The sequence below is a fragment of the Antedon bifida genome, chromosome 1, assembly GCF_963402885.1.
Source record: "Antedon bifida chromosome 1, ecAntBifi1.1, whole genome shotgun sequence".
Lineage (NCBI taxonomy): Eukaryota > Metazoa > Echinodermata > Crinoidea > Comatulida > Antedonidae > Antedon > Antedon bifida.
The window spans coordinates 8,091,110-8,105,014 of NC_136226.1; the positions used below are offsets into that span (position 1 = coordinate 8,091,110).

The 13,905-nt window shown below is 29.6% G+C and overlaps 1 protein-coding gene across 1 annotated transcript in view; it reads left to right on the forward strand.

Moving 5' to 3' along the window:
- LOC144840142 (protein O-mannosyl-transferase TMTC3-like) overlaps positions 1-13,905 on the forward strand; it is a 90,317-nt gene that overhangs the window by 69,461 nt on the left and 6,951 nt on the right. The window contains exons 11-13 of the mRNA XM_078695832.1: positions 8,977-9,205; positions 10,722-10,877; positions 12,581-12,741. Of these exons, the coding sequence (XP_078551958.1) occupies positions 8,977-9,205; positions 10,722-10,877; positions 12,581-12,741 (546 nt within the window). The remainder of the gene's footprint in view (positions 1-8,976; positions 9,206-10,721; positions 10,878-12,580; positions 12,742-13,905) is intronic.

Sequence of the window (13,905 nt, forward strand, 5' to 3'; positions counted from 1 at the left end):
CTACACGTAAACTTCAGGTCAAGGGTAGAAATATTAGCAAATAAAAAGTTGCGCGTTTCAAGGTCATGCACGTGAAATCGCGCGTTAAAAATTTAGAACGCTCAAAATTAAGTTTTGATCAATTTAGAGCATGAATTAGGCCATTTGCGCGTTTCAAAAAATTACTGCGCAAAAACACGTTTTTGCGCACGCAATTTTTAAAAAGCGTAAAAAATAAAATTTGATGTATAAATCACAATCTACTCACAATTCTTAGTACATTCACCGATTTTGAGTCCATTCCGACTTAAGATAACGCTATACGAGCACGTTAAAAATGACAAAATGCGCAAATTAATTGCATCAAAGTGCTGAAAATGGTGAAAAATAAGGCATTTTCAAAATGAAAATAACTCTTCAGAATGCAAGATGACCCCCATTTTTTTTAACTTATTCGGGAAGCCATTGAGTTGTAGATATGAATTCATGTACACATTTGACGTACAAAATGTTGTGACGTCATCAAATGGCCACTTCAATTTAAAATTAAGTTTTTTTTCTCTTTTGTCATATTTTATCACATTCAATAGAACGCATCTCTAATAATTTGTGCCTGATTTTTGCTCAAATTTTAGTATGTGATTGCTCAATTAATTGACTTTCTCATGACCTGCCACTATTTTTATTTTGATGACGTCATCACGCGTAAAAACTTGAATAACGTAGGTCGTGTAATTTCACCTTCGCCGTAAATTTGAATATCTTACAGCTCTTCAGAATTAAAGGTTACCTTGATAATTATAATTTATTATGAAAGCTGATGAAATTTAGATATGAATTCATATAAAAATTAAGCCTATCGGATGTTGTGACGTTAACATATGGCCAGTTGAAGTTAAAAAGTAGTTTTTTCATCTTTTTCGTCAAAGTTATACAAATTTCAAAGAGCGCGCACAGCGCTTCTACGTGCCAAATTCTCTTCCAATTCTTATATTTATTTGCTCAATTCATTATCTTTCGAAATTGTCATCTTCGAGTTTATTTTGATAATTCCATCATACCAAAAAATTAGAACATGATGTGTGTCCCGTAATTTCACCTATGCTACACTGTATATAGATACATTATATACTGTACATATTGTATATGGCATATAATAGGCACAACTCAGCACTAAAGCGTATAATAGGATGGCATACATCAACATTTTCTGATCGTATGTTAACGTACGTGCAAAAAAATTATTTCGGTAAAATGATAAAAATGATCACCTATAATTCGTCAAAGTGACGAATTAAATTCTAGTTCATAACTTAGTTCCTTCTCTATCTTTACTACATCTTCCTTCATTTACTTCCATTTGCATTATTAACATCTTTTTCATCCTTTACTTGCTTTTCCATCCTTTAATGTCTTCTGCTTTTTGGCACTGCTCTTAAAGTAGCATTATACTGTGATTAACTTGTACAGAAAATTGTATTTATCAGATAAATATAATTGCTTGTAGTTCTGCCATTTAGTTTAATTTGCCTGTTTGTAATTGTATCTCACCATTATCTATTGCCAGTAAACCTTAGAATATTGCACTAGTTTTCGCTTTGAAAGTGTATTCTTTAATAATTTGTTTAAGACAGTTAATCAATTAAACTTTGTGATACCTTCACATCCCTTTACGTGAGTATCCTATTTCTGAATTTGGTGAAATGGTACTATTATCATTGTTGATTGTTTTGTGAGCATGTACAAACACTTGTTTCACTCTGCTGCTTCTTAATCTCTGTTCTCAAAATTGATGGAACTGATGATGATGAATGTGAATTAATGTATCTGTAATGTTTTAACCTATTAATTGAGTTTTTACAATAGTGTTCTTCGTGGAATTCTTAATTGTCAGTTAAATTGGTCAAATTTTACCTTAAGAAACATAAAAGTGATTTGAAATTAGCTAGCCTGAAACTTGATTGATAAGATAGCATTCAAACCTCGCATCATTACGATTTCATAGCTAGCGGTATATAATATGTAGAATAGGGAATAATATGCATAACAAAATCACCTTGATATCACTGACAGCCATCCATCAATTGTGCTTGTCACATTGAATAAAGATGTTGAATTAAAGTACACAACCATTTTCAGAATTGGTTAAAAATTGCTAAATGTGTAACCTTTCCCCCAATATGAAATAATCTCACCAATGTTACACCATATTACTCCTGGAACCATAGCACAGAGCTACTGTAAGCTGTCAGCACTACTGAAGATAATGTGTGACTATGAAAGATATATACAATGGCTATACGTTTGAATCTAATTTGCATTTTATTGTTCAGGTGTAAGTAAATATAACACCATTATATCACTAAACATCCATCAATCACATGTATTTCTAGTATGCTTCTCACATTGAGTAAAGATTATAATATGCCCCATTGACTTGAATGAATTGGGCACCCAATATTCAGCAGTCAATGCTTGGCAATGCATGTAATTTTATGGCACGTTTTTCCTTATTTAGGTTATAAATAGTTTACACCTTGCGAGAACACTACAACATACACTAGATCACATTGCTATGCATGTTCAATCAGAAACAATATTGGAAGCAAAAGATTATCCACTATGTCGTGAAGACTGTGAAGTGCATGCCATTTCCCGCACACTGGCACAGCGACTATTGGTGCAAAAGTCACACAGATATTTGCGCACCTCCTACAACTTTCTGCAGTAAAATATTGGTCTATATACTTTTCAAAAACAAATTTCCTTTCCAGCAATTATTTTTTTCTTTTAAAAGTCAATAATCTTGTTTTTATCTTCATACATTTTTACAGCGTTTAAAATATATGAAAAATATTTCATAAAAATGATTTTGCATTCAGTTGACTTTTATTATAAGTTGTTTTGATATATTTATACTAGGTAAGTTTTTAAAATGGCTAGCTTAAGCTTTAAAATCTCGTAATATTTATTCTTGCAGACTCTAAGTCTTTGGAAAACAACTATAAAATTCTAAAAGATTTATAATTTACTGTGTATATGTAGGGCTTAGGAATTGTCATCTGATATATACTTGAGATTACATCACAACCCTGACATTTTGCCAAATTACTCTTAGTCTTTATAAGGTATTATACTCCCAGCACTCCTTCAAGAAACATGTCGAACCGTTAACCTCGCAAACGTCTTTTCATGTACCCTCTGGAACTCTCATTTACTTGCATCGTTAATTTACAAAAACACTTTTCATGAAAACTTGATGTATGTCGGCGTGATTCTTTTTTTAAAATCTTTTTTCTCCTAATGCGGTTGTTTATTCATACTATAACTATTGTGTGGATGCTAATGGTACTGAAATCTTTGAAGGTAGAATCGTGAGCCTCGCAGATTTAACTCAAAGTCTCGTGAGATTCCACATTCCATTAAGAAAGCTTGTACAAGCGCACTGTATGCTTACAAAAAGAATTAAAATATATGACTGGTTTAGCGAAATTCAACAAACAACTTTTTATCAATTACAACATTGCATTTCTTATGTTGTCATGGCATCAATGACAACACAGGTTTATTTTTAATTTGTAAGTTTGTTTATATAATGATTTTTTTCAATCAATTTTTTCCTTTTTGTATTAATTTGGTACAGATGATTAAATTTTTAATTAAAATTTCTACAGATTGATAATTTTTAGCAGCAAAATGAAATATTCATGTCATTAGACTTTTTAGGTTTACATCACTAAAAATCATTATCACTAGATAATAGAGGTGTATCTGAATAGGAGTTGACCAGCGTTTGTGGATTCTACTGTATATATAATTTTGTTTTGCCTTCCAAACCAATCAAAAGCAAACAAAATAAATCAGAAATTAAGATAAACTTGATTATTTAATATGAAGTCCAATTTATTCATAGCCACCCTTTATTAGTTTTTACTAAGTTTTACTTAGATCTTGCATTAATGATGCAGTACTGATTGGTGTTTATACAATCATTAAAAAGATATTGAATTGTTTACAGTAGTCAAAAGGTTTTTTACACTCCCTTTCCATCGTGCCCTTGAAAGAACGCAAAAGGTTGATTAATCACCCAACCCATTTCCTATTACTGAACAGCACCTTTTTTTTTGCATAATTGATTATTATACATTCTTATTTTAACTATACATATATTTTATATCTAATTTGATAATAATAGGAGAACTGAAGGCCTGTACTGTATATTGATTTGTTATTTATACAAGGAGTGACATGTGCCTTCTAGAACAAATAAACATTTAAAAATTAAGTTGCATCAATTAATTCCTCTGGAAAAATATATTATTGCAGTATTTTCAAATAACAACTTCATCTTATCATATTTTTATATTACTTTTAATATTACTTTTTAATTATTTTATCAATTTAGGTCAACAAGAAATCTTCATAATATGCTGCTCACAACGATCAAATCTTTACTTTAGTATAACCAATTTGATTATACTTATACCTCACAATAGTGAATAGTTTTATTTAAGGTGTTTTAATTTGATATTGTTTTTATTTCTAATGTTGTAGTTACAGTACTGATTCATTTTGGAAATCAGTAGACCTACATTTGTATTGAAAATATATTTAGTTAAAAGAAACAATACATTTCAAATACAAAACACATTGATGCTTTAGGCTCAATGCACTGCAAGTGCAAAATATTAATTTCTAATGCTTTTGCTCAACATTCGTAAAAAAAATACATAAATAATAAAGAAAAAAATCATTTCTAGATTGATCCATAGAAAAATGCTACACTCATCTTGATTTGACAGTCTGTAATATCGAAGTCAAAACATTAAGGAGGGCACAGAAAAAACAACTCACTTTTAAGGACGATTAATCTTTATACTTGAAATGTTAAAAATGACAAGACTAATGCAACTCAAGTATACATCAAACTATTAGATATTCAAAAGTACATTAATAACAATTTGTCTGTTATACACTGACTTTAATGGCCGATTCACTGTCAATAGAGACACTTATTTTTGGAGTTTTGTCCATCAATTATATATAGATTGACAACTGATATCATAAATACTACTATTCAATTTTTCTTTGAATATATATATAGTAATTTTGATCTAGTCTGATTAATTTGTTTATTCATTTGAAGATTTAGATATATTAAACTATCAGTAGAATTGATTTTTATAGAATTATCGTATCTTTCATTTTAGTTTAAATATAATTGATGTCTTTTGAAGTATTCATTTTTTGTATAATATTTTTCCGTTGTGAAAGTAAACTTTCTTCATCATTTATTTACTTTCAAAATTAAGATTTATTTTTAAATTTTAAAAACAACATTAAGAAAATAGTGTAAAATCTTTTTTCAAAAAAATATTATTATTATTGTAAAACTATGTTATTTAATTTTCTTTGTAATAATTACTTTCAATCCCTTAGAATTAATGTTCAAAATATATATTATGGTCTAAAAACACAAATTCTTAAAAAAATAAAATTCATTTACTGTACTTTAGGTTGATATTGCAATTTAATATCATCCGTGTGTACCAGTATTTTTTTCCTGATTGGTTTCTTAAAATTGTTTTATAAATTAGTTCCAAAGGGAAAAGAATCTGTAACCTGAGGAACTTTAACATCTCATATTTGTTTCCCTGGAAAGTACACACAGAAACAGAAGACCATAGGTCCAATTACTTCTACTTAAAAGCGCTTTATTGAACAATGTAATTAGTTAAATTATCCAAGTTTGTACTTTATCATAATTATTTGTATTTAGATGCCAATTTGATAATTATCTCTGCCCTGGAGTAAATTTAAATTAAACAATGGAACTTCAGTCACAAGAGAAAAAAATGTCTTCTAGGCATGATATCACAGTTTTCATATTGAATTCAATACAAATGTTAATTACTTGAGAACAGGTTTTTTTATGTCACCTTTCTATTTTTTTAACAGAAAAAGAAAGAAATGTCACTTTTCCTTTGAGTTTAAACAAAACATTTTCATTCACAATTAACCACCCTTATGCTGGACATTTCCACAATATACATTAGAGTTATTCACACTCTTTTGTGTCTTCACATGGTTATATCTGAAACAAAATATTGCAGTCAGGCGCACATTATTCTACTGCAGTATAATGCAGTAACTTGTCTGCATTAATTTTAATCAATGCACATTCAGAAAAATGGGAGGTGATTAAATATTAGAAAGTATAAAACGAAAGCATTTTTAAACATAAACAAGCTATTAGTAGGCCAGGCATTTGACTCGTTGCAGAAAACATAAAGATAAATTAATAATTTTATTGACGTTATTTATATTATAATTTGCCGCAGAAAAAAGAAAATCTTTGTTTTATTTGCCGCAAAGCGATGTCACTGGCATTTTTATTTATAGATGGCAGCATTTTATCTATATCGGCAAAGTTTGGGTTCAATGGGTCATAGTTAGTTCAAACGTACCATACTCATTAAACCTCAGAACCAGGCTGAAAAACAAGAATATTAGAAAGAAGAAATAACGATGCCGATATTAAAGTAATCATTTATAAAAGATGCCAACCCAAATGCAGAGACAGTCTCGTAAGAAAATGTAATGTCAGCGCTTATTCCGGTTATTTTTTTATTATTGCAAATTACAGATTGAATTTGAGGAGATGCTCAAAACTAGACAATACATCAAAGTGTTTCAACGATTATAAACTTTTTTTTATATACAGTAACCAATGTTTTCATCTAGTGTATTGTTGAGACTGGCGTAAGCTCTGTCCGCATTGATCGTTAACTTTTATCCTATCTATCATTATCAATCGATCTTGTCAGCCTGAAGTCTATATGTCTGATCGGAATTTAAAAGCATGCAAGATCTTTATAAAGACATTGTCTCTTCTCGGGCGTCAGGATATTGCCGGAAGGATTCATCAGGATAAATGTTTTTTTATATATATCTTTTCTGATTTTAAAGATTTCTCACCTTTGTTTTTATGGCTTTATGATATATTTTGAACCAAATTTAAGAGAAAAATATATTTTATATTTTCAGCTGTCATTGAAATAAGATACTATATTTAATTATACATATTTAAATATGATATAGACATTTGTGAATATAAATAGTAAAGGATAAAAAATGTATAGTAGAAAGAAGTTCAGTCATTTATACTCGATATAGCATCCTACCATTAGCATTTGTTGCATACTCAAGTCAGTTATTATAGTAATTTTTGCCTAAATTGTAAAAATTAAATATGAAAATAGAAAAATGTCATAAAATTATGTCATTTCTCATAATATAACTGAGCTTATACTAAAAATATTAAAGGTTAAATTACTATTACATGGGACTATATGTTTTATAACTTTACTCTTGTTTTTGTAATGTAACATATTCATATTTTTTTAAAGTTTTAATTGCTATCATCAAAATGTGAATTTTAATGTTATCTTTAAATTCTAAAATTACCAAAATACGATTTTCAAATATTGGATTATATTTCAGGATTTAAAAAAAAATCAGTGGTAAATTTTGCTTACATTAAACCGAATTTCTCAACTTGTTTTTGAGAAACATTCTTGATTGGTAAAAGCAATGATGAGTTTAATCCAGCAATTGACACTCAAAAGAATTGATACGAAACAGCTGTTAGAACAATAAACGACAGAACATCTTAGTTTTGCAATGAATCGTATTGATGACAATTGTGTACGCGATCGTTGATGAGTCTGAAATATCTCAGTTTGATATATGAATCTATGATTTCTTGTATAAAATTAAATTGCCACTTTTAAACGTTTACTGATTTCCCCAGAATGTATTCATAAGTTTATTTAATTTCTCAAAAATACAATTACAATTGCTCAAAATTAGTAGAAAGTTAGTAACACAGAAAATGACAACAAAATATACAACAGAGCTACAAAATTATTCTAATGAACAATTATTTAACAGCGTTGATTATAAAACTTTGGCATAAACTAAGGAAGAGTTTAGTTATACATTAAGGAGACCCCATTCGCCTTCCTGATATCAACCATTGATAATTACTATAGATCAGTAAACAATATTACCGTAATTTATTTTATAAAGAATTTTAAATTGTCAAACTTGATTTATCGTTCCTTCTAACAAGGGTATTTCATAATGCATGATGAAAAGAAGTGCAGAAAAAAAAAAAAAAGATGTATCAAAACCATGGCAACAGTAATCATGGCATGTCCATGTATTCTGAAAAAATTGAAAATGAGAGAATTAAAACATTGGATTTTTCATTCTACTATTCTGATATTCAAGGCAACATCCGGACTCAGAGTACTTTTGCATTATAATGTAACTCAATTTTCTAATGAAACCTTTCATTATTACAATACATCTTATAACTCTCGTCAAGGGAATAATATCAGCTTCCAGTAACCTTGGAAACCTTTGAGCATTTGTTACTTAGCAACTGTTGCCATGAATACATCAGAATAATGTAACATGCTGTCAGGTGTTATTGTAAAAGTGTACAAGTAACTTTGTTATGGATGGTAGAAAAATGATCATCAATGTAATATATATATTTTGACTTTTGTATGCCTAGTTTTTTTTTATACGAAGCCCAAAGGCAGTGAAACAAAATGTTCGTCACAATTAACCTCGTTTTCAATCAAACTCGATAACAGACCTAGCCTGATCAATTTGAATTGCCCTCGTAGGGATAGTGGTTGTCTTTGCCCTAGTTCCACGACATTATTACTTTCTCTTAGTTGTTCTGCTAGTGTCGACTTTAGCTACTTCTTGGCAGGGAAATCAATGGACTGTAACTATTTTACATATATGAAGAAATTAGAGAAACACTGTGTATTGAATATTATAACCCGTGGCCTTCTTAATATCTCGTATAAGCTAAATATTATAAATGACTTGTAGAGAGTACTTTAGTTGGCATGAGTCTGAATTAATAAAAAAAAAAATGCAAATCTGTATGAACTTTTTATGTATCATCTATTTCAGAGTTCAACCAGATGACACTGGTGCCTGGATTAATGTCGGCCGTGCCTACAAGAATATGCAAGACTATGAGAAAGCCGAAGAAGCATATCGTCACGCCATCACGTTGATGCCAACCGTAGTACCAGGCAAGATGTACACTACTAGAATAGCGCCCTCATACTTGAATGCGTACATCAATCTAGCCAACCTTATAAAAAATAACAACACTAGATTAGAAGAGGCCGATACAGTGAGTTTATAATTGTTAAATATCAATTATCTTGTTTGGCGATACTTAATTCATATATTACAATTATCTTATTATATTACAGTACATTTAGCTTTTCACAACATTTATTTCATAAATACCACAATGATAACTAACAAACATAAATAACTAACAATAGTAGAATATCTCCCCCCCCCCCCCCCCCCTCTTGTTTGGAACACCATCATGGAGAAACTTCCATGCAAACAAGAGGAAATATATGGCCAATCACTATTCATGGGACACCCCTATTAAGGGCATTTGGGGCGGGGGGTTCCGAAGAAGATACGGTAATTAGGTGTTTTAATGTATTTCACATCTTTTTATCTAGCTATTTATTCTATATCTTAAGTAAAAACATCCACTGTACAAAACTCAATCAGTTGGCCTTGCAACCTTGGTGTAAAATCCTAAAAATTCATTCCATTTTTTAAGTCAGACATTTGGGATGTTTACGAGAATTCACACTATAAACAATAATTAACTTTGTGATGAAAACACAACAAAACTATTAGTATTGATACACAGTAGAGACGTAGATGAAAGGCAATACCGACTATAAAGAGTTTATAATGAAGAAACAGTATGGAGAAAACTAGATGGGTAATTTTCTTAAGGATAGTTTGATGAGAAGTGTCCGTTCTCAAGAGAGCTGTTTCACTCCATTCAAATCCAGAATTGTTTGATGTGGATTCGCAAGAAAAAAAACTAATGCATTAAATTGCGCCAACATCTTAAAATTGTAATTTTTTTTCTACATTGAAAGCTATACGACTGTAGGCATATCATTTTTCACTTCGTTGAAGGTTCTGCTTTTGATTTTGCTTTACTAGATACAGCTATAATATTTCACTGTATAGAATTTAACTTTTGGTGTAACTTCAAAAGGAATCATCTGTAATTTTACTGCCATTTTGACAGATTCTGTTTTGAATGTATTTTATAGATAAATATAGACCAAACCAAAATATAGCATTTGATACAGACCTATTTTAAATGAAACTTTTAGTTTTAAAAATGTATAAAGAGTAATATTATACGTCATATTAATAATAATTACAAAATTAAAGGTAGATACAATGCATGAAAATTGCATGAAAAAAAAAATTAATTAGTAAAATAATGCATTTCTGTAATAAAAATAGGTTTCTTGAAATCAAAACAATTTTTTTTGTTACAATGAGGAATTTGGGTTAATTGTACTTTTCAGTGCAATTTTGATAGTAATATCTTTGGGAATAAGATAGATTATATAAAATTATGAGATATTATATTGATATTTAACAAATAAGGAAATCTAGTCCCAAGAGAAATAAGTATCTAATTTTTCTGCAACACAATTGAGACTAAAATTAATATTTAGTATAGTAGATGCAATATTATTGTTCGATTATTATTATATTATTTATAGATTTTATATCTATGAATATTTAATCTATTTTTTGATTTACTTAGAACAAACAAGAACTTTTAATGATAATTAAGTTTTTTTCTTTAGCTTTTTCAGAGAGTGTTAACCATGCGGCCAGATCTAACGACAGCGCACATTAACCGAGGAGATGTTCTCCTACGATTAAATCGTTCGTTCGAGGCAGAACAGTCTTTCAGAACGGCTCTTGAGCATGATCAAGACAACGCCGATATCCATTATAATGTAGGTTCTTGACCCTCTTTCACGCATGTAGTTTATAATTACTCGTCAAGTATCTTCTTGATAATGTTGCGTACATGGTCATCTGTAATCTATAGACCTCATTCACTGTTCTTACTGTGACAAATTACATTGCTATTTGAGTTACAGTTTCTCATTTACATCGTGCGTGGATCAACATTTTATGGCTTGGAATTCATATTATTGTTTTCACATTTAATCCGCTGCCAGGTGAATCTGTCTGTACACGTTAAATACAAAACGCTATTTTTATACCATATTTATCTACATTTAAAACTCATTTTCAATTTGTAGAATTTTTAGCAATATTTCTATGCAAGCCATGTTTCCAGATCGAGTGGAATAATTTTTAAGAAGTTTTAGAAAACAATAAAAAGTACATTAATGTCAGCTTCATTTTTAGGGGTGGTTGTAATTGTGGTAAAGCCACCTAAAATTAGTATGTAGCATTTTTGTGGGAACCAATTTCTCTGTACAACATTTCACCAAGTTTTCTGTTAATTTGTAAAGTTGTGCAATGCAACTATTAAAGTTTTTATTTTAAGAACAAAAAAAAACAAGATTCTCCTGGAGCCTATGATTCTATATTTGACTTATAGAACAAAAATATTTTTAAACTGTCTTTAACTTTTCCATTTTTGTGGTTCTTAAATTTGGTGGTTTGATGTAAGACAACTTCGTCTAAGTTATCAACAAATGCATTTAATACGTTGAAATTTAGAATGATACTAATTACACAAACCATTCAAATTTAAATGTTATCTCCTGTCCAAGTAATGATAAAAATGTAATCAATTTTATGTCTCTCCATCCTCAAATCCTTCTTTCCTTTAAGTAGGTGATGTCCATCCTTGCGACCTCCTGATCACATGTCCCACATTGCGAAATCAATTCTCTTTACCGCGATGTGATTTATCGTATATTATATACTTCTCATCAATTACTCGGTTTAATGAAGTTGACACAACTGATGAAGAACTATTATTTTAGATGTAATAAATCTATATTTTTGTATTAATCTTATTGATGTCTGTGATAAAGAGAAAATGCGTAACTATTTAAGTTAAGTGTTACATGCCAATCATTTATAGTTTCATGTGTTAAAAAAAGACTTGCCGAGAAAATATAATATTCTGTTTTTACAACATAATGTGATCGATACTATTTTTTGGATTGAGATGAATCATTTTGTAGTGAAAGACAAGTGGTACAGGTTAAAAGTCGTGGGCCTTTTTATCGGCTGTTAATGTGAACTATATACATTTGTGATATTTATGTGAACTTTTTTATGCATTTGTTAATTAGTAAACAGTGCTCGCGGTAACACCATAAGTAGTTCTAATTCAAAAAGTGATACAGTTTCTCTCAATCTTCAATTATATTTTTTATTGATTTGTTTTTCAAGTTCATTTTTTTTTTCTAATATTGATAGTGTCTAATTGCAGTAACACTACATTCTATTAAAATATTTGATATTGTCTCTCATTCTTTATTTCTTTAATCATTTTTTATTGATTTATTTTCAAATTTATTTCTTTAGATTAATTAGTTCGAATAAAGAAATTGCTTTAAGTTTCCTTTTAATTTTCTTTTGATTGATTGTTATTTTCTCTAGCATATGTGTGTATAAAAATGGTTTAATAACAAATTTAAAAAAAAAAAACTTTTTCTTTTCTATTTTTCAGCTTGGAGTAATATACCTTGATAGAGGAGAGTTACGGGAAGCTTTTCAGTACTTTAATAAGGCTTTAGAGTTGAACCCTGACCATATACAGGCCTTGTTCAATACTGCAGTCACAATGCAAGAATCAAGAAATCCAGGCCTAAGAACAGAGGCCACACGGAGGTAGGTTTAAAATTTGTCACTGCCATATTTAATACCATCAAACATAACGTCCTTTTAAATTGCACATAATGTTAATGCAAAAATATTCATAAGTTTGTATGATAATTCATAAATATGTATAAGTTATCTATATTTAGTGTTAATGAATATATGTACATGAATTATAATGTGCAAGATATGTATTTTTGTCTGTATTTGGATTGATTAGTACATATCCATTGAATTATATATGAGAAAAGTCACCACACACCGTATGTGACGTGTAAAAACTTTACGAGATACTCCCATTGAGTGTATAAATTAGGTACCATGTACGCTTCAATACACGCTTGAAAATTTTGAAGGCTCAATGAGGAAGGCTCAATGAGGAACGCATAATCGAACAAGGTATATGCAAAAGTGATGCTTATGTAAAATATTGTAAGAGTAAGTAAAAACAGTAAGTAGTGTAAAAAATGTTATAAAGTAACATTTGTAGGGTTTGTTTCTCATTGAGCCTTCAAAATTTTGTTGTAAGATTACAAAAAAGTATGGGGTACAGGAATGAAAATGATAATACAACACCTATTATAGGTTAATTTCTAAAATTACTCGAATGGGTTTTGGCTCTAGTTGACAAAACTGCAAAGGGGAAAATGTGGAAAAAATTATTTTCCAACATGTTTGAAACTTAAAAAACTTTCAGCCAATCAGATGGATGGAATATCTATATATGTGTTGTATATAAGTGGTGTGTACAGGCTAGCAAAACAAACATGAACACAACAATCTTAAAGTACATGAATGTTTTTTCTTTAAGTAGGTCAATAAACTTTCTTAAAATCTACATTTTAACTACGTTACATTGTACTAATAATATCCTACACAGTGCTTAGAATGTTTGCTTGTGTTTAATTCATGAAAATCACACAAGTAATAAAGCCAAAACCTTATTCTAACACATGCCTATCTTTCCTGTGTTAAAAGACATCAAGCACTTAAAATCCACTAATGAAGCAATCCACCATGTACAGACATATTATGTACATGTATACACACTAGTGAATACACACCTGTTTCAGATACAGATTTGATGTAGGTCCAGTGAATTAGCTCCCTTGAGTTTAAAAAAACCAAATTCCATAGAAAGTAATGTAATTGGCATGAAATGAGAATCAAAATTAG